This window comes from Pleurodeles waltl, chromosome 6 (genome assembly GCF_031143425.1).
Source record: "Pleurodeles waltl isolate 20211129_DDA chromosome 6, aPleWal1.hap1.20221129, whole genome shotgun sequence".
Classification (NCBI taxonomy): Eukaryota; Metazoa; Chordata; class Amphibia; order Caudata; family Salamandridae; genus Pleurodeles; species Pleurodeles waltl.
Window position 1 is genome coordinate 1,538,834,456 of NC_090445.1, and position 27,819 is coordinate 1,538,862,274.

At 42.2% G+C, this 27,819-nt stretch overlaps 1 protein-coding gene across 16 annotated transcripts in view; it reads right to left on the reverse strand.

Annotated features, from left to right (window-relative positions):
- Nucleotides 1–27,819, reverse strand: part of RERE (arginine-glutamic acid dipeptide repeats) — a 798,532-nt gene that overhangs the window by 612,723 nt on the left and 157,990 nt on the right. For 15 of the 16 annotated variants that reach the window (XM_069241143.1, XM_069241141.1, XM_069241137.1 and 12 more), the window contains one exon: nucleotides 21,471–21,925. The exons of the other annotated variant lie outside the window; for it this stretch is intronic. In XM_069241143.1, the coding sequence (XP_069097244.1) occupies nucleotides 21,471–21,780 (310 nt within the window). In that variant the 5' untranslated portion in view covers nucleotides 21,781–21,925. The remainder of the gene's footprint in view (nucleotides 1–21,470; nucleotides 21,926–27,819) is intronic. 16 annotated transcript variants of the gene reach the window in all.

Sequence of the window (27,819 nt, forward strand, 5' to 3'; positions counted from 1 at the left end):
ATAAAGCTGCCAGATGACTACTTAGACAAGGCATCCAGAGGCTTTATTGGATAGCAAAAGGCAACTTTTCTAAATTATACTTCTTGTAATAGACAAAGGATGACTACAATTATACAGCGCTTACTACCCCTGACAAGGCGTTGAAGCGCTTTTCGGTGAGTACCACGCAACTCTGGAACCCAAAAGGATTAGTGGTGTATTAGTATTTGGAAATACGAGTACAGTATTAGTATAGGGAGGTATGAGTTAATTTAAGTGGAGGACGAGTGTTAGTTGGATTGAATAGAATAATGGAGAGCTAGAGGAGGGAAGAATCCAGAAACTGTTAATTGGGAGATCATAATAGTAAGATGAGGTTTGGGTTGAGTAAAGGGGAGATGGAGGGAAGAGTCTGTAGAAAGGGATTAGGAAGATCATAGTAGTAAAATGGGTTTTGGGGTGAGTCAAAGGAGAGATAAATGAGGGAGAATTTAGTAGGGTTGTTTGGGAGATCATAGTAGTAAACTGAGGTTTGGATTGAGCCAGGAGGGGTAGAGGAGGGAAGAGCCTAAAGAGTCTACAAGGGGTTATTTTGGAGGTGTTAGTAGTAGAATGGGTTTGGGATGAGTCAGAGTGGAGATAGAGGATATATTGAAAGAGATAAAGGGTGATGTGTGAGACAGTTTAAGATAGTAATTTTTTCCCTCTTGTACAGTAGGACTAAAATAATAAATATATAGATACATGATTACATAGTAAGGGAATATATGTGTAAGGAAATATACGTGTAAGGAATATAAATATTGAGATTTAAGCTGAATGTATAAACACAGAATTTCAAGAGCTGCTGTATTTTCAGTTCATTTATTTGTGTACTTAATATTTTTTTTTAATCTTTCCTCAATACTTCAATAGTGAAATGCTTATAGTTAATTGTTAGCTGTTGTGATAGATAAAATAAAAACTCATAAGCATCTAATCTAACAACTTATATAGAAAATGTGCAATGACCTATACACATGTTAAGCGTAGAATAAAACACACACACACATATATACATATATATATATATACACATATATACACATATATATATATATATATATATACACACATACACACACATATATATATATATATATATATATATATATATGCTCAAATTCAGAGTCATCTCAGGCATTTAATCAAAGTACGGCCTGCACATCCAGTTTCCACCGTACATCTCTAATTAGAAGTACCCCTTATGGTGAATTTATCCGTATAAGAAGGAACTGTTCAGATGAACAGGATATGAACGATAAATTCAGTGAAACCCGACAAAGGTTTATCAATAGGGGATACACTTTAAAATCTATCAAGCAAGGAGAATTGAAGGCAAGGGAAAAAACCTGCAATCAGGTGTTGGCCAAAAAAAGTAATGTGTTAGAACATCCAGAACAGAATAAGGATGAGATTAGACTAATTTTGGATTATAGTAAAGAAAACCATCAAATTGTAAAAGTACTGAGAAGACATTGGCATCTAATCCAAAAAGACACGGACATTGGACATCAGGCTGGAACTTGTCCTTCCATTACATATCGAAAAGTACCATCTTTGCAGGACATGCTAGTAAAAAGTCATTTTGAGTCGCCCAGAGCTTTTGATTGGTTAATAGGGGGCAATAAGGGTTTTTTCTCTTGTAGGAAATGTAAAGCATGTAAAATTGGTTGTGATAAAAAGTTTGTCACAGATTTTAGAGGACAAAATGTAATGATCAAGGAAAAAATTACATGTGAGACCTCCTTTGTGGTGTATGTGTTAGAATGTCGATGTGGCCTGAAATATGTGGGCAGTACCATATGCCCTTTAAGAAAGCGCATCCTAGAACACATAAGGGCAGTGCAACATGAGGATATGTCTTATGCTATAACGAAACATCTTAAAACTCACCCTAACCTGGATTGGATGACCATTAAATACTATGGCATTGCAACTGTACACAAACATGAACGAGGGGGTGACAGGGTTCAGAAACTAAGACGTTTGGAGTCAAAATATATCATCAAATTAAAAACTAAGATGCCTTATGGAATCAATTACGATGAGGAGTTGCATTGTCACTTATGAGTGTGCAATAAGAATGATATATTACTGTCTTTGTAGTAAGTCAAGAAAAGTTGATTATGATTTTGATGTGAGAAAAAATAGTGATAAAATAAGGGGGGCGAGTATCCCTGTAGTGATTCGAAAAATATAAGATGGTTGTTGATTATTAGGTATTCATAATTAGTAGGAAAAACTATGACAGTAGTATCTTATGTATAATGCAATATGTATGGAGTAGTAGCAATTATAGGAGTTTTTTACTTTTTATTTTTGTTTGCACTTTATTATCACCCGTTTGTTTGAATATTCTGGGTGCATATGAATTCACTTGTTTCCTTTTGTTATATTAGTAACACTTTTGGGACAAGCTTATGTGTATTGGTGATGTGTTGCAGCACTAGACATGTTATATATATAACTACATATCCCAGAATGCCACATAAAGGCATAGCTTAGTGGAAAAGTATAAATACAACATGGTTTGGAAGAATCAAGTTACCGTGATCAAGACCGAGAAGGTCGAAACGCGTTGGTGTTAGGTGGTGGGGTTGTTTATTTACTGAATAAAAGAGGATTAATCACAATTCTGTGAGTGCGGCATCCTTAACTTGAATATTAAGCTGGCTAAATGATATATATATATATATATATATATATATATATACACACACATACACACACCCCTACATACATATATACATTTAACTGTAAGTAAAATATACATTTGTTGAAACAGGGCTAAAAGTATGTATATATTTTAAGATACAATAGTTATTATACATATTTGAATTAAAAAAAACACATATAACTAGATTTATTGCCTTTTCTTGTATGGTGAGAAGGGGTGCCAATCTTGAGATGAGGTTTCTTTGATTAATTTATTTGGTGATTTTATTCCTGATGAAAAGCAGTCCTGTTCCATATATTGCTTTGTGGGTGATACAAAGCAGTCTGAAGGTAGATCTTCTGGCAACCAGTAACCAAGGTAGGGCATTCAAGGCAGGGGAGATGTGGGCTTGTGTCTTTACATGTAGGAATAGTCTGGCAGCCGAGTTCAGAATGTGTTGTAGTTTTTTCATAGTAGATAGAGATGATCCACAGTAGAGGCCATTGATGTAATACAGTTTAGATAGTACAAGAGATAGATTGTGTGGAAATCCGAGAAAGGGGAATATGCGTCGCAGTGTTTTCAAGGTGATGAAGTCTGAACTCGCTAATTTGTCCACTTGATCATTCATTGTTAACTTGGAGTCCATGGTAATTCCATGGTTTCTTACATCCTTAGATACTTTAAGAGGTGGTCCCAGATCATCAAGCCAGGTGCATAGTGGGTCATAATTTTTCCTGTCACCACATGTGAGTATTTTAATTTTTGAAGCATTCGGTTTGAGATGGCTCCTTGTCATCCACTGATCAACGGCTCTAAGGCAACAGACTAATTGTGAGTTTCCGATGTCTTAGAGGCATTCCAGTTTAAGGAATATTTGGGTCTCAAGTATGGATGACATATTTTCTGTTTTGAAAGTAGGATGTGATCCAGTCGAGAACAATCCCCTCTATGTCAACTTCATCGAGTCTTTGGATTAGGGTATCATGGTGAACTGTGTCAAAGGCAGCTGAGAGGTCCAGAAGAAGTAGTCTAGCAACTCCATTGCAGACTATTGTGTTTTTAAGATCATTCCAGATTACAATGTGGGCAGATTCAGTGCTTCTTCCTGGGTGGAATCCAATTTGGTAGTAGTTTGAAAGTATGTAGTTTTCTTTGATGAACTGTGACATCTGGGCGAAAGCTGCTCTATCAGTTTGCCCAGGAAAGGTCAATTTGTAATTGGTCTGTGTTTGTTGGAGTCATGTAGGACCAGGTTTGTTTTCTTTGATAATGGGTGTGTGTATTCCCTTTTAAGGTCTTCAGGAAAGATTCCAATCAAGAATTAATGATTTTTCTTCTTATTGGTGTGATGCAGAGGTAGATAAAATAATGTTCTTGAAGATGTGTGGTTGACAAAGGTCAGAAGGGAGGTCCATAAAATCACTTTGTGTTATTTGCTTTATGGAGTGCATAAGCTGGGTTTGCTTAATCTTCAAGGGGATTTTTGGAAACTGGTTGGTGTTTTTCTTTTTTTGCTTTAAATAGGAGTCCAATGTGTTTTCCTTGGTTGTGTAATGATTTGCCAGTTTGTGAATTCTTCTGTAATAGGATGAGTTCCTTCGATGCATTTCACGGAGAATTTAATAAATTCTTAATTTGCAGATATAGCATTTTGAATTGTGTTAGTAGGTTTTATTTTTTGAACTTTTTTGATTGATGATTCGCATATTTTAAGTTTGCGTAGGTGAATTTTGTACTGAATGTTGCTGGTGTTGAGCCAGGTTTGTTGCAGCCTTCTGATTTCTTGTTTTATCTTTATTTAGTTCTGTATTTCTCCAAGGTGCTTGCTTTATTTTGTCCCGTTTTGTTTTTCTGAGTGATATTAGGATATCGAAAGCTGTAGAAAACTAGATTTTCTTTATCAAAGAGTCCTAAGCACGATTAACATTAAATTTTACACATCCCTTTTTAAATATCATGCACCCTGCCTTAATAGACAGTGGGGCTTATTAAGGGGTGACTTAGAAATATTTAAAAGGGGGGTTTTAGCCTGTCCAAGAAGTCCTGGAGGACTGAACGAGCAAAGTGCCCGTCACGGTGGGTCAGACTGTCCCGACTGGAATGCTTGATGAATGTGTGCACAGATGCCCACATTGCAGCCTGAGAGATGTCCAGGACAGGGACTTCACGGGCTAATGCACCAGTTGAAGCTTAGTCTCTGGTGGAATGAGCACGCAAACCATCAGGAGCATTGCTTCATGGCCTTGGATTTTCATGCAGAGTACAATCCAATGTGAGATGGTCCTTTTCTGCACAGCCTTTCCTTTCTTTGCTCTGGCAAACCTAATGAAGAGTTGATCGTCCACTTGACGTTCCTTAATACGATCAGTCTAAAATGTTAATTCTCTTTTTTGGGTCACTGACAGAGTCTTCTTTGAAGAATGAAGCAGAGCAAAGAAATTAAGTATGGCGTGATGGTCTGACCGACACAGAAACCGGTCATCACTTTTGACAGGAAAGAGGCGGGTGTTCTCAGAACCAGTTTGTCTGGCGAGATTGTGGTGTGTATGGTGGGTACCCTATTACTGCCTGCAGTTCACTAACAATCTTGGCCAATGTAATAGCCACAAAAAATACAGTTTTAATGGTCAGAAGGTAGAAAGGGTAGTTGTGCCGAAGCTCGAAGGGCAAGCACATCAAGGATGTTAATACTAGATTCAAATCCCATTGGGACATTATGAAGGATTTTGGTGGGAACAGGTGTTGTAGTCCTTTGTGACTAACAAGGAGGGCTGATCGGATGCCCTAGAAAGGTTCCCAAAGCAAAGCCTTGCCGGGCTTATGAAAGCACAAATAACAAAACCTCGGACAGAGGTGTAGAAGGGAGATCAACCTTTTTGGTAGTGCACCAAGCCCACAGGTAATAGTAAACTGTTGTGGATGAGGGATGCCTGGATGCCAGATTTATATCACCTGACTTCATCCGGGAAGTCAAAAACAGACAATAGTCGCAACTCAATCTCCATGCATGAAGGTGGAGCATGTGCAGGTTTGCATGCAAGACTCTGCCCTGTTGCTCTGACAGTAGATCCTCCTAAAAAGGCAGCCTGATCAGAGGACCAATGCTCATGCTCAGAACTTCAGTGTACCATACTGATTGTGCCCAGTACGGGGCCATAATGACTCGTTTCTGGTCGTTCCTGATCTTCTTGAACTCTGAGCAGGAGTGGCATCAGCAGAAAGATGTACAGGAGGCCTGAGCCCCACTCAAAATTAAAACTGTCTCCGAGTGAGTCTCCGCTTGGGTACTCTAGCTTGCAGAAGTAATGACATTGCACATTCTCGGTGATGGCAAAGAGATCTAAAAGGTTCTCCCCAATTTCTGAAGAGATCACGCACCACCTCCAGATGGAGCTGCCATACGTGATCTGCAAGGCATCAACCACTGAGTTAGTCAGCTCTGGCGTTCACAGACCCCAATGGATGTTAAATCAACAAGGAAATTCCATGACATTCCAGCCATATCCAGCAACAGATACAAGGCCCACAGCCCCACCCCACCCTGCTTGTTGCAATACCACATGGTGGTGGTGTTGTCCGTGAACACTTGAACACCCTTGATAGAAGAACAAAAGGCTTTCAATGTCAGGCAAATCACTCCCAGCTCCAGCAAGTTTATTTGGTGCGGAAACACTGCTGGCGACAACAGTCCTCTAATCTCCACCTCTCCCAGATGATTGCCTTGTGCCAGGAAGTGATGCATCTATCACTATAGTCCGCTCTAGGTGGGTAAGGGAGAGAGGTGCCAATTGCAATTCATCAGCCACAACTGCAGGTCTTTTGCAGTTCTCTCCAATATCTGTACCAGGTCGGAGAGATTCCCCTGATGCTGCATCATATGGGACTTCAGGTCCCACTGCAGAGCCCACATATGCCAGCAGGCATGAGACACCAGCAGGATGCAGGATGCCATGAGGCCCAGCTGCTTCAGAGTCAGTCTCACTGAAATCCAGGATAGAGGCTGAAACATCCAAATCAGAGCCTGAATATGCTGGATGTGACGTTCGAGGATAGGCCCATAATTAAACTACATCCAGAACAGCTCTGATGAAAGTGAGCTTCTGAGAAGAAATCAAGCGTTTATAGTTAACTCTTGTGAATGAGGAAGGTCTGCTCTCTTCTGCACATGGGAGTCGACTACCTGAGGTAAGCCCCCCTTCAACAACCAGTCAGTCATCGAGACAAAGGAAGCCTGGCTCCCCTGATCTCTGCAGATGAGCTGCAACCACCACCAATTCCTTGGTGAACACCTGAGGGGCACTGGCAAGGCCAAAGGGCAGCAGGGTGAACTGAATGTACTTGTGGTCTACCGTAAACTGCAGGTATCAACTGTGGGCAGGCCAGGAATGTGGAAGCAAGTGCCCTACAAGTCCAATACTAACCCCCAGGTCTCCAGGTTCTAGGGCAGATAGAAACCCGAGCTAACGTGAGAATCTTGAATTTCCTCTTCAGAAAGAAATTAGGAGGGAGCAGCTCTAAAATAGGGCATCATATATAAGCAGGAATAGCCTGTGTCTGATGCCATCACCATCTTGATGACTCCTTTGGTCAAAAAGAGTCTGAACTTCCTTATAGAGTAGGGAGAGATAGCCCTCCATTAGCCAGTCTGAGGATGGTGGCAGGGGTTTCTAACAATGGTATGGAGTAACTCCGCTGAACAATTTGTAGTAGGAGATGATGGATCCTTCATCAACTGGGTATCTGTGTCCATAAGGGACGCCTAGACATTCTCCGAAAAGCCAGTAGACTTCAGACAGGCGTGGCGTCTGAGTGTTAGTGATGACACAATCACTCTACCTTAGGAGTCAGTCATATCCAGCTGCAGCAAATGGTGATCTTTGCTTCATCTTTGCCATCTGCAACAGCCTGTTTCAGTATGGCTCAGGCCTCCCCCGAAACCATGAGCAGTTGACTCAACCGAATCCCAAATTATGTGGCTGTATCAGCCCAAAAGGAACACAGTGTTCACCAATCACAAGGCTGGCAAATAAGATGATCCTCTTGGATTACCTAACCGGTGGTGTGGTAGGGAATGCACTACGGTTGACCTTGGAGTTGTAATCCTAGACAATCAGACTCTCTGGAAGGAGTGCTGTACGGAGGAAAGCTGGGTCCACAGGAGAATGGAGGCAGGCAATTGTTCTGTGCACATGAGCTCTTGTGCAGCCCTTGGCCCAGGACATCAATGAGCGTTTTGTTAAAAGGGAGTAGAGGTTCCAAGGGGGTAGCTCCCAGTTGAAGCATCTCGGTCAAGACATTAGTCTTGACTGCCTCTGAGGGCCGCATAAGGTGCAGGTCCTTAGCTTAGGGGTGGTGGGGAGGGTTATCCATACCACTGCATCCACCAGTTCCTTCTACCAATTATTTTCGGTCTCATCAAGGAGGTTGGTGTAATCATAAGGATCCCATAAGGATCTTCAACTCCAACCCAATCACATTCCTCTCCAGGCCTGTCAAAAAAAATTAAAAACTGACTCACAGTGTTGGGTTCCAGCCGGTGTCTGAGTCAACTTTAAGCTCTATAGGGTAGCCGGGTGTGATTATGAGGACAACATCCACGGTGCCTGGAACAACGTCACTAGAAAGGGCTCTGGGGAAGGTTACAGACTTGCAATCAGTGTCTTTCTGGACCCATAACCAGATCGAAGGGCAGGCCCATGGGGCTAAAGGATCTTAAGTAGGGTTTAAACCACCACCCCCCCCCCTTTAAAATGAGGTGCATGGGCTCAAAACTGAGCTGGGCCGGGTCACTCCGGCTCCAAGGAAATCAGGGCGAACCCACAAGCAGGCTCCGCATTGGAGCAGGGCTAACCGCGACATTCCCATGTTAGTCTGAAGACTCGGACCGCCATAGAGAAGTCTAAGAGTGCTTCAACTTCTTTAATTTTTAGGACTTTTTGGGGTTTACTTGACAATTTAGAATGTAATGACGAGTGCTTCGAACGACTCTACAAACGGGCTAGGGACCTTCCTTGCCACGGGGCCCTGGATTGTAGTGACAAGGTGCTTTGAGGCGTGCTCCTTCAGCATATTGGGGTTCATGGTGTGGCAGTCCTCAAGTCTTGAAGCAAAGGCCCAGCTAGAAGCACTAAAGGCAAACCAGATGGGGGTCGGTCACAGACAATTGTGACAGGAACCACAGGACTTAAGCCTCGTCATTTTTTGGGGACATCCTACCACACTGGGAGACAGTCTCAAAAAAGGCTCAACGTTAACAAAATTAACTAAAGGTAGCTCTCTCTGAATCCGCAATGGCTAGAGCAGAAGGAAAAGAACTGATGTCAGTGCCCTGGGGTAGTGCCTAAGTAGGTGTCGAGCACATCACTTCTGGCACAGACTATGGCAATACCACACACCGGCATGCAGAGATACTCCCCGAAAAATGTACAGGTCCAATCTGATGCCTGGGGATTATTCTACAATATGGAATCTGCGTCTAGAAGTCTATCAGTTACATGTGTTTAAGGACATACGACAGATTTATGTTTGCAGGGTGTCCTATGTAAATGATGGCACAGATAAGACTGACGTCATCCTGATGACAAACCCTATGCTCACACAGAAAATTAGCAATGTTTTTTTTCCACAGAAAATATATACAGTTCACAATTATACCCATGTTATCAACACCAGACCATATTTTTAAAAATAACTAAAAGAAACAAAGTCAAGATAAATTTGGTGACCACTATACACCTAATAGGAGATTGCTGATATTAAGGATTACTTAAAAAAAATAACACTGCAACATTTATGTACAAAAAAAAAAAATAAGTGCCAATTCCTTATATGCCCCACCATAAACATTTTTTTATAAGTTTAAACTTTTATGTGTATGGCATCCAGTTGTATATCTCCACGATTTAGATTGTAAAGGATGTTTTCTAAATTAATTTCCTAAAATATCTGTTGCTCAGTACATCTCTTTTTAAAATCATCAAACGTTAACAATTCCTAATAGTAATGGGGGAGTGGGGGTCCTAGAACACTTAGTTTTAAACAACGTATATGTACATCATAGTTTTAGTCCTACCTGAAGTGCAGAAATATAGTAAGAAACGTGTAATCTTCCATTTGAAGACAAAACCCAAAACGTCAGAATGGAAAGAGCTATCTGCCAATGTATAGGATGACCATTACCTCTATCAAGCAGATTTGTGGTCTTCAGTCTTCTACTGATTAATTTAATTTGAACAGAAATCAAGCAGTGAGAACTACAGGGAAAGTTCAACAAATGGTAACCAGTACAATTTACTGAAGTGGTGAGAAGTCTCATGGTGCCTTTACATATCTCAAATAGGCAATCAGAGCAAAGGGAGGTGCTCTTTGCCTTACCCAATATGGAGCTAAATCTGTGGCAACATTTGACATTCTGGACCGAATTATGCAACAGACAATCTAACTAGAGACACTAACTAGAGACAGCCCCTTCCTTAACTTCAGCAGTTCCATAAGACATTTTATAGCTTCAGGAAATCTGAAGACCCTCATTCCACACAAATAGTAGGTTTCAGGCCTTTCCCAGATACCAATATTCTAGGGGCATCCTTTCCTGTCTCAAAAGTAAGATGCAGTCAAGTAGGTTCTTCACTGACCAGTATGCTGGGTGCTTGGCTGAAGATGTACAGTTGGGCCAACAAAACCTTCGATTCTCCAGGTAACTTGGACAAATGGGAAAGTTCTGGGGCATGGGAGACAAGTTCTAAATACAAATAATCATTTGCAATGCAATAGGTCTCGCATCTGCGAGAGTTAGAGCTACTAGCTTTGTAAATGCCTAATTTGACTTTTCTTGCCACGTAAACTGGTTAACCCTACCTCATAACTTGGTCACTTCTTGCCATACAAGTCCAGTGCCTTGCATATAAATAAAGCACTTCCATTTACATTCTTCCTCTATCTGCAGCAAAAAATTTATATGTTGCCATTTAGCATCCTGATTTAAATCTACCATGCTAATTCCAATAGAACATCGCTTTCACCACCCACTATCAGAGCTGCTGGCTGGCTAACACAATTGCCCTAAAGAAAATACACCAGACAGCCAGGGAGGAGTAACGAGAGAAGTAAACTAGAAGGCTCATCCAAACATATCAAGCATGTTCAAACAGTCAGTTTAATAAGGATGTTAGTTGGCCTGAATCATGGTCATAATTGCAATAAGGAGAGATTAATTTAAAAAAAAACATATACAATCATCATGTAAACCCAATAAAAATTAAGGTTTGGTTGAGTGAGACATAAAACATAACAATTAAAAACCATAGAGTTCTCTGCCTTCTGATATCTGTCAATCTGTGACAAAGCAACACGAGTCCAAATACAGAAACTCTGATGTGGGTGTTACAACCAGACCAATAGATCTCGATGTAAATAGAATTTCGAGCACAACTTAACCATTTTCTTTCCATGTACAAAACACACCAAAATAAACGGTCTTATTCAAGATCAAGGCTACTATTAGGCAGAATACAGAGATTTTTTCTTAACTAAATATTTCTGAGCATATTCTTTTTGCAGCAAAGGAATTATTTACATATACCTCGGTAAAATGTATTCATAATGATGGAATGCATAATATGGTGTTTAAGACTACTATGTGATCTAACATCCCTTGCCATGCTTAATAGAGATACATTTCCGGACGCCCAATACAAGTTGATCACTAGTTTAAATTACAGTCCCAGGGCAAAAAAAAAAAAAATATATATATATATATACACACACACACACACACACACACACACACACACTTATATTTTGCAATGTTACCTGCTACTGGTAGTCTCATCTTGAAGGTCTAACACGATTGTGAAGCAAAAACCTAGGTACAACATGTACAACTATTAACTCGGCAATAATAAAGTCTGCTTAGCATATGTTTAACGAATGCACATTGCATATGCAAATACATCCGTTCTGGTTTAGAAGCAGCATTTTTAGGTATACCAGGGATGCTGGCAGGTTACATAGACACTAGGTCGCGGTCAGATCTGCTCCTTAAGTACAAGTCTCTCCGTCAAAAATGAATGAAGAGGGAATAATAAAGAAACAAGCATTTGTAACAGGATGGGACTGCCAGAGAAAGCAACATATGGCTTCTGCAGAACATGAAATCACGGAGAGTCAGTCACTTTGAGGGCGTTTCCCCAAGGTGCCTGTGGTGGGACGAGAGGTCGAAAGACATACCTGTGCTCTTACGGAACAAGGGGGCTCTGGTACTGGTAGACACTACTAGAGAAAAGAGCTGTCAAAAACATCAGGCACTCACCAACCCGGAAGCTTCCAATACAGGTAATCTGCGCATGTGGGGACACAATGCGCATGTGCGGAAAAGTAATTTCACGCTCAGTGCACATGTGCGTTAAATAATCATATCATGTTGTCTACCAAATGATGGCTGCAGGGTAAGAACTTGCGCATGTGCCCAAATTTTTCACAATTGCAGTTGGAAAGAAACATCAGATCTCATCCCACAGAGATCGGCACATGCACTGCCCCTTGCTCTATGGTCTTGCGCTTCAAATGTCCTAATTTTACTAGCAGAGGCAGCTGCCATATTAAACTAGCAGTGGTGCAGGAAGGACGGCAGCAATGACAGGAGGGGGTGAGAGCGAGGAGGCAACAGATGGCCATAGATGACTAGCAAAAAGGAGCATTTACAACAAGCAACGATGAAGGCACATGTTTTATGGTCTTGGTGTTTGTATGCTTAGCAGATGCGACCACGTTTACAGAAAGCAAGAGTAAACTCTGAATCAACCAGACTCTCAAGACTACAAGATCAACTTCACTGTATCAACTTAGATCTGCTTCACAGTAGCAAGAATGTCTTCTCTTCACACAGTTGTCCAGTACAAGAAGGTCATGCAGTCTTGCAGCACTCCTTCCTGAGGGTCACCAGGCTGATAAAATAGTGAATAAGGGATTTCTTTAATTCCAGTTATTTTATTAAATGAAAGATCGCAGATATGAAGTGTACATGTTGCCGCCCCCTGTTCTATGCGGATTGTGAAAAGTCTGCGGTGAAGTACATTCAAAGTGTCTTAACAACTGGGAGCATACGCGAGCTCTCACTACGTTGCCTCCTTCTGTGCCTTCTATTTCTGATGCTACCTCAACCCGGTGTAAATATCCATTTATGGGTGTGGAAGGATACCATCTAGTCGGAAGCGAGAATTAAGCCAATACACGCCAACACTTTACCCTACACTTCAGCCACCCACTGGACGATTTGTTTCTCAGATTCCCTCATAGCGGAATGGAGCCTGAGAATGTTCCAAAGTTATGGATAAGAGAATGTGCGTGGGCCACAAGTCACTGGGCACAAGTAGTCACTGCAGCCATCTTGAAAATGGCGATTGTTCTGGTTACTTGAAAATAATTATCTGTAGAAAACACAACAGAATTAAATCAATTTGTTTCTGAAGTCTTAGGGAATACTACTTGCATTTAATACATGGTAAATAATTATTTACCATGTATTGAATACTTTTACCACCTTTCGTCCCAACAGGTTCATCTGAGTGCCAACAATACCGCTTTCAAACAACTCGGGAAAGGCCGTAACTGGAAATACCCTCTATGTTAAAATTCAGATTTGTTTGGGCCAGGCTAGGAATTGGCATTCACAAACCACCATGTATCAGGGGGTTGTTTACCACAGCATAAAGTAAAATAAAGCAAGTTCCAATAAAAAGAGTGGGACTGCGCCTGTTTTTGTGTGCCTGTTTTCACTGTTTTGTCTGAATTTGGGCCAGACTTACTGCTTTACCCAGAACTTCAAGATGGCTGCCACAGTTCCGAAGAATCCGGTCCAGGCAACGGGTATTCAGTTATTCATGTCCAAGAAGATGATAAAAGGGCAACCGTGGTGCAATATTTACTTTACAGAAAGCAAACTTTAGGCAGAATAGGAACACTTCTCCTGGCTGTTTTTCTTGTTTGTATTTTTTTTAATTAGGGAAGCCCACAACGCGTCTTAGACTAGTGCAAAACACGAGCAGGAAATAAAGGGAAAAAAAAAAGCCCCACAAAGAACAAATAAACACGACAAAGCGTAATTACACAGAAGTTGGTCCCTGCTCCCAAAGAGAAAAAGGCGGGACAAAGAGGCATGATTGACCACTGGCAAGCAGGGATTTTTAAATGACACTGAAACAAACAAATGAAATGGCTTTATGCCCACAGAAGAACAACACTTGGAAGTATACAGGAGGTCTTACGCTCAACCTAAAAATGCCCTATCAGAATTACTCATTTTAAAAATTGACAGCTCTTTAATAACACATTAGAATTAAAGTTTAGCAAAAATAGATGAGGAAAATAGAATTAAGGCTGTGTTATGGATGTCTGCGCCTGAATCATTTCAGTTTGACTAACCCCACTGCACATTGCTATACTATGTATATTGGTTGAGAATCATCCTTAACTTTAACATGGAAATTTCTGGTGGTTTTCACCAGCTATAGCTAAACCGCAAGGAATGAAGAGTTGGATGACACAATAAGGTCCATGCTTTTTACCGTTGGTTTTAGGTTTCTTTTTGGGTGGTAAATTGAATTAAGTATAATTAACCAAGGATAAGGTACTAGGTTACCACAGAAGACTTTGCAGCGTGGAGGCTAGTGGTTGCAGGGAATGCTAAAGTGGGGAATCAAACTGTAAACAAAAGAAGGCTGCTGAAGAAAAACACTCACTTAAAACAGATGCTCAGGGTGTCCGTCCTACTCCACTTGGTTACCTTTGGCATATCCTACATTTTGGCGAGATGGCCTCAGCATGGCTGCAAGAAAGGCAGCAAAGCTTCTCTGGGTGTTCTTTCACTAAATAAGGGTTCCATACAGATACCCAGAGCAGTGGTGCCACAAACATCTCTTCAAGTTAAGTTTCAACCTTGTGAAGACATGCCACTCAATACGAAGGAAGAACCGCGAGTAAGGTTGGATGGCTCATCAAGTTACTGGCTCCAAGATGCTAAGTTTTATCAGAACTCAGCCAGGTTCCAGCGCCACTATCAAAGCTTCTGGAACAACTAACTTTGGGAAAGTGCAAATTCTAAGACACTCTTCCTAGGCACAGCAAAAGTCACTGGTAGTTATATTTCAGCAAATGGCAGACAGACATTCGCCCAAGTTTACAAAACTGTGTGAGAAATTAAGTTGACTGCCTTGAGAAAGGGAGAAAGATAAGACCAGGGTTGCAATAATGGGAGCATGCAAAGTCCCTCACACAGGTGGCAGTCACAGACCCCATCCATACATTCACCCCTACACTTTTCATTTTTTGGGAGATGTTAACAGAGAAGCACTTGTCCAGGATGAAGATGATATATTGGTGCTTGGATGGTATTACAAAACTGGACACACTAACCTGCAAAAACTGCAGAGAACAATGTGGATGATGGGGACAACAGGTACAAAAAGCTATGGACGTTCATCCTTACATCTGCAAACCATATTTTTAAAACAAAAAAGTATTGAACAACATTGTTGCTGGTGTATTAAGAATGTGCTCCTCTCTTGAGCTAAGAGTCTGTGGTGAGCATTTGGTCCGACTATGACGACATACGTGTCATCCAATAAGGGGTTAGGAGTAACGGCCAAATACTCTAGGGTCAGAACCATGGATAGATGGGATGAACACTGTATGATCAGACAGCAGTTGGTCTTAAATTTCACCAACTGGATTTGCAAGGAATACATGGTGCTTGTCATGGGGTGCTAATCCTATGTTGGATACCTACGGTTCCACAAGTCTCTGGAACTACCAGACAGTCTTGCTGGACGAGATGTTAGCCACTGCCTGGAAGACTGTCATTATCAATTCTGGATAAGGTACGCAAATGCCATACAGGAGTCTTGGAAATGTCCCTAATAACTTAACCCTTTAGTAGGGAATCAAACAGGCTCAGGGGGAGTTTAAAGAATGCTTATGTTTAAGTTTTTAGTGACCAGTATTATCTGGAGTCTGGCTACACAATTTACACACTGTTCTGATGAGATATTAGCAACAGTGAACTTTATGCTGTCACAAAAAAAGAGTTAAGTAAAGACATGTACAAGGAAGTAGGCATTCTGAAGGACCACTGAGAAGTCGGTCGCCTTTGACAGATACAAGCAGTGGGGCCAAAATAAACATCTTCAACTTCTGCAAGAGGAGGAGGAACACTTTAGTAAAGTGAAAATGGAATGAACCCCTCTTCCATGGTCCCTTTAAAATAACTGGGGTAATAGCCTTAGCTCCCTTCTCAGGGTCTCACTGGCTGAGTGGCTCCCAAAAGGAGGACCTTCACTTGCTCCTGCAGAACTTCTTTGGATGTTGAAGGGACAGTGGTTGCCTGCGTGACATCTTCTCTTCTGCAGTCTCTTTGCTTAGGTTCAGAGTGCACTTGCACTCATTCAGAGAATACTTTTAGAGAACAACTGTGAACTGACAAACATGTGCCAGGGATTGAGCCTGTAACTGGGCATTTTGCTGTTACTGTTCACTTACCTATGAAAATATTCTTCAGTCAGATACATTTTTCTTCCCCCAAGTCAGTAAGCACTTGGCCTTTTCCAAGTGAGAAAACAAGCATCACTTTACCTTTAAGAAAAGTAGAATCACCACCACAGGCTTAGTAGGGGGTTTCACAACACAAAAACTGGATTGCCCTTTAGGGTCTACTATTTGTTTTCTACTCATTGAAACAACCAGTGGTCAAAGAGCTTCTTCCACTGAGCCCAACAGAGGCACTACAGTCAGGTAGGGTTTCAGGAATATGATTTTTTTTTGTTTTTTTTGCGGGGGTGGGGGTTATGGTAGAAGACCTCAAACTTCCAAAAGAGGTCCATAGTCTCAATGGACAATGTTTTGAAAACATTTTTTCTTGGCAGTGTGTTAACGCCTGGTTACACGCAGGTCACTATTCTTATCAGTGCCAGTCTCTAGATGGATGTGTACCTGTATTGGGGTCTAGTCTCCCAGAACAACCCTGTTGTGAGAAGAGGACATGTCAGTAGGATTCAGTTAATAATTGGTCGACCCTAGTGGCTCATCTGGAGCCGAGGTCAAGAGGTGGACCATCAGGACAGGGTCCGAGAGCTAACTTTGGATTCTCCCGGAAGTGGCACAGAAGAGGAGGCCGCTTGACCATGTACCCATTGTTGAGTGGGACTTCTGTGTCGAGGACACTTCCCTTTAGGATTGGACTAGTTAGGAACCAGAGAGCTAAGCATGGTGGAGAAGGATCAGTGAATCACCATACTTACACTTTTCTTGTCACCTGTGTCCCCCAAACTCAGGGTCTGCCTACAGTGCCTTTTGTTGCTTTGAGTCTCCTAGTTTGCTGACTAGGTGGTACTCTCTCCACAGTCGCCCATAGAAGGCAAGAAATTAGAACACAACTCAGAAAAAGTCATAATAGCATTAATGGTGCCTTAGGAAATCGTATAAAATCACACGGCTAAGTCTTGTTGATCGTTTTATAAATTACAATGATTTAAATGTTATATTTACAAGTTTCAGGAAAAACATCAAAGCATTTATTAAGGTCTTTTCTATTCATTTTAAGCTGAAGGGAGTCTCGCTGCAATCTATCCGGACATCTGTAGTTCGTGTCTCATGACAGAGCAACGCAGATCAGTTGTAAAAACACAATTCAAAAGAATTAGCTTATAACGTTTTAAAAATGGCCGAATAGACAAACATCTAGACAAACGAAAGTTCCGGCAAAGAGAGAATAAAAAAAAAATACGATACTGAGAAAAACACAAATTAAAAATAGTGTACACTGCAGTGGCGGCCGGCAGCTTTAGGAGGGAGGGGAGCTGGTGTGAAGCACACATACACACACTAATTCTTTCACGCACAGACACGCACGCACATCCATTAACACTAATAACATTCAAACATGCACGCCCAAAACATTCATTTTAAAAGTTCACACACACTCATTCTTTTACACACACGCATGCACATCCATTAACACTAATAACATTCAAACATGCACGCACCAAACATTCATTTTAAAAGTTCACACACACACTCATTCTTTTACACACACACACATCCATTAACAACTCCTAACATTCCAACATGCATGCACACACCAAACATCCATTTTAAAACATCACAAACACACTTACCTTCAGCCTCGAGGTCCCAGGAGGGTTGGGGCTGCTGCCTTCCCTCATTGGCTGACCTTAAGTCAGCCAATGAGGGAGGGCAGCAGTCCCAGCCTCTTCAGAGAGTGGGATGAGGTCAATGAGACTGCTGACCCCACCCTGTGACGAAGTGTCACTGATTGACACTCGCCCTGGGCGCTTCAGGGCTTAAACCTGAAGCGCCTAGGTCGAAGTCATTGGGTGACGCTTTCCTCGTCACCCAGGGAAGGGCCTCGGAGCACTGTTGCTGAGCCGAGGAGGTCACACCCATAGGATCTGTGACCTACTCAGCCCAGCAGAGTTCAGCTCAGGCAGCCAGGAGTCGCACAAATCACACATGTCTCACTCTTGGCTGTCTGACCTGAAAATGAAGTGTGTCTGTCAGGCTGACCTTTGTTCAGCCTGACAGACACTCTTCGTGAGGGGCAAAAGGTGGGGGGGGAGGGGGGGGGGTGTGGCCCCTCCGCCCTAAAGAACGGTCTGCACCGGTCTCCATAACCGCATCCAATAAGGAGGCCCGTCCAAGATAATACTTGCTCTCAAGAAGAGGTAGCCAAGGTATGTGCTACACAAGGACATCTAACCTTTTGCCCTTTCCAGATCCATCTGGTGGCAAAAGATGCAGGAGGGGAGCTGAAATTCTCCAATATATCCTCCGTCCTGAGCAAGCCGACTTCCCCAATCAATAGCGAACAGGGGACCAGCGGGAAACGGAGAAGGCTGCACACATAACTTGCAATAAATCTATTTGTTGCCATAGCAAAAACACTACTATGGCTGTAGTAAAGGGAGGCTGCAAGCAGACATAACACGCAATGCAGGACCAACAAAAAGCAGATTTGAGAACACAAGTGAAGCAGGGAGAGGTTCAATGATCACCTGGTGGCACAGAAGGCTCAAAAGGCTCAAAAGGCTGTGAGCACCAGCCGGGCCGGTTTGTGATTAGCTTATTATGGGATCAGTTCTTGGACTGAAGAGATGGTGCCAGCGCCGAAAGACTAGGAAATATCTCGCACTTTGAAAGCGCATTTATAACAAACGCTGATTTTGTAATTGAGAGCCACTTCCACGCGAAAAGAATAAAGCACAGCTTGCAGAAATTACCAGGAAATTGGGATTATTATGCCCCATTGTGAAATCAGGGCACACAAATTATTAGGCCCACGTTTTTCAGCAAGAGATAGGTCATACATGGATGAAAACAGTCACTGTAACAATGCATGATTATGCAGCAACAACAGTAGCCATAAAAAGGACAAATTAAAATCGGATGATTTAACAATCTAGCATAGGTAATACACCCACAAACGTACATACCTGGGCAGCTGCACCACAGCCTCAGTCCTTCCTTCAGACGCTGTTCTTTGTTCAGTTATGGTTCTAATGTGAAGGTGCAAGACCACCTCCAGAATCCATTACCTACTTAGCATGAATACCACCTACATAGATACCATCGGGACTATTTCCCCTCCTGTTCAAGTATGTAAAAGACTCTCAAAGCCCAAAGCAGTCGGAGTGCCCCCCTCCAAAATGCAGCATTATTACCACAATATAGTAATTATACTGGTCAATTTTCCATATTCGTGTTTTTTGTTTAGCAGTTCAGGAATCAGCACTAAAGGGGAAGGCTACTAGAAAACAGGCTACAGTCTGCCTATGATATAGGGGCCACAGCAAGCCAAACAGGAGCACATGCATGTTCCTCAAAGAAGGTAATCCGACTACCTTGGAATGGACAGAGCAATGAAGCACTACCATTCACATTACACTCAAGTCCTAGCCACCCCTCCACTCACATTTTAAGGCAGAATACCACCGGCAAATCTCAACACTCACTTGTTCAACAATAGGCTGAGGTCTCAATATTGACACCACTGAGGTTCTCTTCGGAGGCAGAAAGTGCTGATCTTGTCTCCAGAGATGCAGACTGGGCCTCACCTCTATCACAATGTGCACCATGTTACCACATTTACAAGCTGAGCAAGTCCATCAATTGCAGACTCAGCACAAATTGTGTTTAAGCAATAACTACAAAGAAGCTAATAACCCACAAGCAATGATTAAAAAAAATCCGAGCTTGTGCTTTAATTCTCAGAAGTGTTTTATCTCTTACACTAGGGATTCTCAGTATCTGAAAAAATGTCAGTATAGCAGCAAAATGAATTACATGAGTATCCGCCGCCTACACACTAATGCAAAGCTGTGATAGCACATTTAGCATTATACATTTCTTCACTGCAGATGGCCAAGAATAATTTTCCAAACCAATGTTTGTAAATTAGCTTAGGTATACCTCCACTCATTTCCTACACCATCATGCATAACGCCCAAAAATATCTTCGCCATAACGTCCTACTCTTCCCTATCCACCCTTAAAGCGGTTACAACCATCCATGATCCATCTCACTCCACCCAAAAAAAGGCTAATCTATTTCTGTAATCTCAGGTTCACCTTTTAGATAAAGGACATACAAGTGCCACTTACTGCAAATAAGGAATGACAAATGGATGTTCAGGAAAGGAGACAATGTTTGAAAAGGAAACATGTTAACAGACTGCAGCCTCTGGAGATGTGAACAAGACATACAAAATACAACATTGATCCTTATCCCCACAAAAATATCGAAAGGGACACACAAATGTGCAAAAAGTACCCAACTGCTCCACCATGGATATACAACAGAGGGGACACTGATGTGTGAAAAAGCAACCTAATCAAAGGCAACATATGAAGCGCAGTGCAGAAGAATATATAACAACCAACTTCAAAGGCTACCAAGTCATTTGGCTAATTTCCGTAGCTATGATTTTTTATTCACACCTTGGTCAATGGGGATATGCTCCGATGTTTGCGGTGTTTATTAGTTTCCAATACGTTTGTTTACCGGGAAAGCATTGCCCTTACCTACCTATGACGCACAATGCTATCGGTCAGTAAATATAAGTAAATTAGTAATAGATGAACATGCATGTAGTTATGTAGGTCCATAGAATACTGAAACCACAAGTTACTGTTATTAGTATTGCACTGTTAACCGAACCAAAAAATTAGGATGATGCAATCACTCTTCTCCAAATAACACCTGAAACTGATAAGCTAAATGACTGATGCAATGTACCGTATTATTCTTTTAATCCAAAAAACATTTGGGGAAAAAAAAACAATCTGACAACGGAAAGGATACAAAAATGCACTACGTATCAAGGAGACTCAAAGGAGAGAGGGAACATGCCTAATAACAAAAGGTAAAAGAACGACACTGCATATTTAAAACGAAGCTATACTAACAAAGATGCAAAATGCTCACACTTCACATGGGGTGCCTTAGAGATGGTACCGAAAAAAGTAACACACTCTTGCTCTTTGATCTCTGCGATCCTCTAAAACATATGGCACAATGCATTTGACCTGAATGAGTCCTGTCTGTCTGTGAGCCAAGAACAAACACACACACCAGAAATGAAGCAGCTTACTATCTGCAAAGATTCACACAGTAAATGAGGTCACTTCAAGCTGCCTGGAGCCAGTGAAATGAGAATCTCCAGCCTAAGTGGCTTAAAGACAACTCTATGTGTTTTCTTTGGAACGCTTATGGTGGTCTTACCTCCAGGCCTGTAGATGACATCATCCTCCGTGACGTAGGAGGTTATCTCGCCATTGTTCGCACGTTCATAGCGAGACTTCTTTTTGGGTGGCTTCTTCTTGTTCTTTTTGGCTGCCTCATCGGCAGTACTGCCGTTCTCATTGTCTTCGTCCTCGCTGTGGTCACTCTCGGCATAGTTCTTGGCTCCACCCTCCAGAGTGCAGCTGCGGCGTGGCCGTGAGCTCTCGCTCTCACGGGTTTTGTCCCTCTTGTCCCTCTCCCGGTCCCGATCCCGGTCCTTGTCTTTGTCCTTTTCTTTGTCGGCTGTCATGATTCGCCACGTGCCTTCTTCTGTCCTCTCACGGCTGGGCCTCCGTGAAAGGTAGACAGTGAGCCTGGGCTTCAGTCTTCTGAATGTTTGGGGCAATTCCAGGAAAAATCCCACCTCTCCAACAGCCCCAGCGTCTCAGAAAGCTCTAAAGGAAAAAAAGATCATGTAAACAAATGGCACAGCCGGTGCAATTCCACGCACTAAAAAAAAAACATTCGGTTAAGAGATCCCATTTTCAACGAACACACAACATCAAACATAAGCATTCAGTTGCTGGCTGAAAACAGTGCAACATTTACATACAAACCAAAATAGAACGGCTGCCAGTGTAAACATGCATTTCCTTTAACCAAAGCTGTTCCTGTTTGTCAGGAAAGACAGGCCCTTTTGTCCTTCCTCCGTTACAATAATGGATATCGTGTGGGCAGCAGACACACTGCAAAACATCGATCACATGTATCACCTTGTCCCTATGACTGGCAGCGCTCTCTAGTCACAGAGCACAGCTTTTAATCGGATTCCAGAGCAAGCCTCAAAGGCACATTAGGCTAGGTGTACTAAGCTGCAAGGCTAGACTTGCCGAAGGTATTTCATTTGCCACGGTCAAGAAGGTGGTTAAGAAGGAAGTAACAAAAATAACTACATTCATGTATTTTAGCAGCACTTGGGGAGAATGCGGCTTATTCACCAGAGCTAGAAACCAGTGAAACGTTCAGAGCTGAGCAAACTTGGAGTTCAAATAATTGTTGCCGTTTCCAAAGATTTCAAAATTATATCTAACTAGCACTGGCAGGGCCAATAATTCTCGGTTGCACGAGATATTAGCTTTTCTGTGTATTTAGCTATATGGTACAGCAGCATGCATTAAACCTTCTATAAAATGGATCACAACCAATCTCTTAAACATAAGACACCAAGCGACAATTTGTCTGAGCCCCCATGGTAGATAGACTTGGGGGAAGGACGTCTGGCTGCAAGGATGACATCAACCTTCGGGTCAGCAAGCCAAGCGCATTCGGTGCTACCATGCTTCGAGGTTGTAATAAATTGATTATTTGGGGGGGTAGAGTGACTAACCACCTCAAGGAATAATCACAACCCTTGTCCGTATGAGCCCACAAAGTCACCAAAACTAAACTAGCTCAAACCCCTGGTAGATATGGCACAAAGTTGACAACCTTTATTTATTCATTTATCAATCAATTATCGAGACAGGCCAATACCTACAAGACAAATGGACTTGAGCAGTAAAACAGTGCAGCAAATACAGGGGATGCAGCAGGCAATCAAATATACATCAGCTCTACAGAGCCAAAATGGTAAAATCAACAATAGTTATGCCTCAACCATACTTGAGTAACATTTCTTTTGGTAGGAACAAGTGAAAGAAAAAAGAGCATCAACTCAGTACAGTTGCTTCCCCGACCCCTTCAAGTGGGGAGAGCAGTGTATATCACTCAGTTAGCACTCAGAGTGTGCAGCTAAGTCCGGAGTGGTTCACAGAAGTCTCTAGGTCTTGAAGCACCAGGAATAGTAAAAGAGTAAGTGTCAGACATTCATCAGTCCTATCCTTAAACCGATCCTGAAATTTGGAAGATCACCTCCCCCCCTCCCCCAACCACCATCATCATCAAACCCCCCACCAATATGCTATGGCCACTATACTTTTCCCCAATGCATTTGCAATGGAGATAAGCTTGCGAAAGTCTCTAGGAATATTTTGAACATGCCCTAATTAAACAGTGACAACGGAGAGTTAAGTTTCAAGTTGAGCCACTGCTTCCACAGCCTGCAAAACCGGATCTGAAAATCTAGCTAAACCTGGACAGTTCCATGCGAAGTGAAGGAAGTCTGTGTCCCATGCCCCACATCTTATACAATTAGCATGTGCATATTTAGCTATAATCTTGGGGTTAAGATATGATCGCTGCAGAAATTTATAATGGATTAGCCTGTATCTACCATTGGGGGAGATCTATCCAGTCTATTGACAGCAATATCTAAGACCTCAACCCATTCTTGTGCTTTTGTTGATTCTTCATCTATCAGGGACATAACCAAAGAGTCGGACCTAGAAAACCCATACAAATGTTACTAGACCTTCATACTGAGTAACTTGAATAATCTACTCGACCTAATTGTAATATACTTGACCCGTTAAACTAGTCTCAAATTGTGTGATCATTGGCAAATATTTTAATCTTACAGAGTCGCCTTTTTCTTCCTTCTCAAATATGTGAGTTAAGCATTTCTGCTGTACAAAACAAAACTTTTGTTTGATTAAATGACTAAATGTTTGCAGTAACAGTCTAGTCCACATATAGGGTACACATGACACCGGACTTGTCTCTCAGTTTACTAAAGGACACTGCCATCAGGACGGGGCAGGAGTGTTTCTCAGTTCATGTTTAAACACTCACTTTTAATAAATATATCACTAAAGCATGTTGTGGTACAGCAATGTAATTCACAGGCAGTACATTTCCAATAAATGAGCAAAAACCTTCCCACTACATTTCAGCTTTACTGATAAACCTATGTAGTGTATTAACAATCTGTGAAAATTGTGTTTCAGAAAACATTTATCAAGTACACATCACCAAGCAAAGTCTAGTTTGTTTTTCGTCCTATTAAAATGTTTTTCATCACACAAGTACAAAAATGGGTTTTCAAAACTACTGCAATATATTTTAAAATATTTGTGCAGTAGACTTAATAGCTATTTAAATGTGTGCTAGGAAAAAACAGATACCATACAGCCTTTCATTTCACACTCTGTACAGCAGGTAGGAAAGTTCACTTTACAAAATCCTGGAACTCTGCAGCCAGAGAAGGAAAAGTAGTTGTAAACTGACCTCTGACCTCTATCTCTGAACACAGAGCAAATGTGACAAGATAAAAACAAGATTTAAAGGCATCTTTGTTGCTCCTTCAGTTTCAGACTAAACAGAACACCTGTTCTTTGTCAACTCGCCAGAACAGGCGAGTAGGTCCAAAATACAGCTTGACCTGATAAAATCTGACTCGCCTTATCAAGTGGGTGAGTAGATTTCTAAAGACCTTAGAGTACCCAGACAATACAAGTTTAATTGGGCAAGGAGATGACACGAGGCAACACAAAAACGGTCAGTCCGACCGTTCTTTGGAAAACGTGGGTTAGAGCTGGCGGATGGCATGGCTAATTGTGCCATATGCATTGGTGTCCATTAGAGTGTTCTGAGTTCCCCAAGTAATCCCTTTACTGTTTGAATTCATGGTTATGAAATAGTTCAGCCAGTGTTGTGATATGTTTGTGGTGGTGATGAGTCATAAGAGCCAAGCTGCTGACTTTTCGAAGAGGGCCATAGTGTTTGAAAGGTATGAATAGGGAGCAAATCACAGTGACACCACACAGTGCTGCCATCCTAGACAATGCCCAGGCAGTGCATACCACTGTGTGAAGCTCTTGACCCAGTGTAGCAAATCTGAGGTAAGGACCTTTCTATTTTGGAATCAGGTGCATTTGGGCCTTCTCCAGTGCAAGATGTGGGGCCTGTATCCAGTTATGAATCCAAAGGTGCGTACACTGAGCCTGGGCTACCAAGTAATATACCTGAAAGTGCAGTGCGGCAAAGCCCCCTCATATGGCAAGCACAATTTACACTAACTCAAGCAAGGCTGCTTGCCTGCCAAACCAATCTGATCATGAGCGAGTTCAGCTGACTAAAAAGAGGCCTTGTTCAATGGACTAAGTACGTTCTGAAATATATAGAGTAACTTTGGCAGTATTATCTTTTTCATCAGTGCTATTCTGCCAGCCAAGGCCAGAGGGAACGATATCCAGTGCTCGAATAGTGTACACAGCCCATCCAGATATGTGTCGTAGTTCTCTACAATAATCTGTAGGATATAGGACTCCTCAGTAGCAGACTGATCCCATCTGCCACCGCAATGGGTATGACCGTGAGGGTCGCCAAGTATCACTCACAAGTGGGACTAGGATGGACTTTGACCAGTTGATCTGGAAGTCAACCTGATGGCCAAATTGTATGATCTCATCTATAATAGGGACTAGATTAATGTCTAGGTCTCCCAGCACTAGCAAAGCTTCATCTGCATACATGAACAATAACATATACAGATCGCACAAGTTAATCCCGTTCCTGCAATGAAACTCACAGAGGAGAAATCCCAGGAGCTCCACTGTCAGGACAAAAAGAGGGGTGGCTGCAGCCATGATAGGTGCCCATAATGACCATAAAAGCGGAGGATAGTCCTCCATTGGCCTGAACATGAGCCATTGGGCGGGAGGGGGGGCTTGGGGCGGTCAGTATAAAGGAGTTGAATCCAACGCATCACAATCTCACCCACTCCCATCCTATTCAGCAGCCTAAGGAATAAGGGTCACTCCACAGCATCAAATATCTTTTCCGCATCGAGGAATACGACAGCAACCTTGCGACCAGGGCCCAGTTGATGTGTGAGAGTAAACAGTGATCTGATGCTATCAGCTGTGGACCGTCCCAGTATAAAACCAGATTTGTTCAGTTGCTCCAGGTGCAGCATAAGAGGAAGCAGTCCACTAGCGAAAGCTTTAGCCAGGATCTTACTGTCCAAATGTATATGGGATAAAGGACTATAAGAGTCACATCAATCCAGGGCTTATCGGGCTTAAGTAGCATAAGTGCGCCTCTCATGGAATGCAGAAGAGTTTCCGTCTCATACGCCTTCTCATATAAAGCCAGAAGTAAAGGGGCAATTTCTTCCTCATATTCTTTGTAAAATTCAGCAGAGAGACTATCTGCCCCTGGGGCACTCCCATTCTTAAGCTGTGGAATCACAGATTTAATCTCTTCCACCATGATCAGTTGATTTAGTTTACTGTGCTCCTCTAAAACCCAGCTGGGGCAAAGTAGCCCTCTGTAGGTAAGGGTGTATAGCAGGAGCAATGATCTGCAACTTGGTGTAAACTCTCTATAAAATGCTGCAAACATGTCTGCAGCAGGTGCATGTACGTTGCAGCCTTCAGTTGTCAGTATGTGAGTGATATGACAAGCAACCCAGTTAGGGTGGAGCAGTGATACAAGGGTGTACCCTAATCTATCTCCCTCCCTGTATCCCTGAGCTAATAAATATTTGCCCAGGAATTTTAACTCCCTGTCTGCCTCCTCCTCAAAATCCGCCAAGTTGGACTGTAACGGGCCAAAAGCGACTGATCCTGAAGGGCATCGGATTGTTTATCTAGAGTGTGTAGTTCTTTTGCCAGGCCGCTAAGGTGGAGAGCAGACAACCTTAACATAGGGCAACGAGTAAAGTATTTATGCAGTACCAAAACAGTAAAAATGCAAAACAATAAAAATTCCAAACCGAATTAGAAAAAAGAGTAAAAATTAATAAGAACAGTACAATTTTTCCAAATATTAATAGTGAGAGTATTTTCTTTTTACTGACAGTCCAGAACCAAGAACGGCTCCTTATGCCCACCATCTACTATGCCTCCAGAAATTATAACCTTTGAGGCGGCAGTCAAAAAAGAGAAATACATGTTAATATGACAATGCTACAACCTTAAAAGGAAGGAATAAAATTCACTGGCAAAGCCCATAGGTCTCACAAATGCAAGTTATTGGCTTTGCCAATGTGTTTTAGATGTTGTGTACACCAGTGTGGCTGCTGTTCAGCATGGCTAAAAGTTAGCGGAGTGTGGCGGAGTAGAAAGGAGGGACGCGGAGCAGAGGCAGTGCCACAGAACAGAGTGGAGTGTCACGGAGTAGAGGGAATAAGAGTGGAGTAGAGGGAATAAGAGTGGAGTAGAGGGAATAAGAGTGGAGTAGAGGGAAGAGTAGAGTGTTGTGGAGTAAAGTGTCAGAGCGCAGAGTAGCAAAGAGGAGAGTAGAGTGCATAGAATGGCACAGAGGGGAGTAATAGAATGGCAACAAGGCGTATAACAGAGGGATTCAGAGCGGTGCAGAGGGGTGTAGAGTGGCATACAGGGGAGCAGACAGGAGGTGAGGTGAGGTGCATAGAGTGGATTAGAGGGTATGGAGTAGAAGGACATGT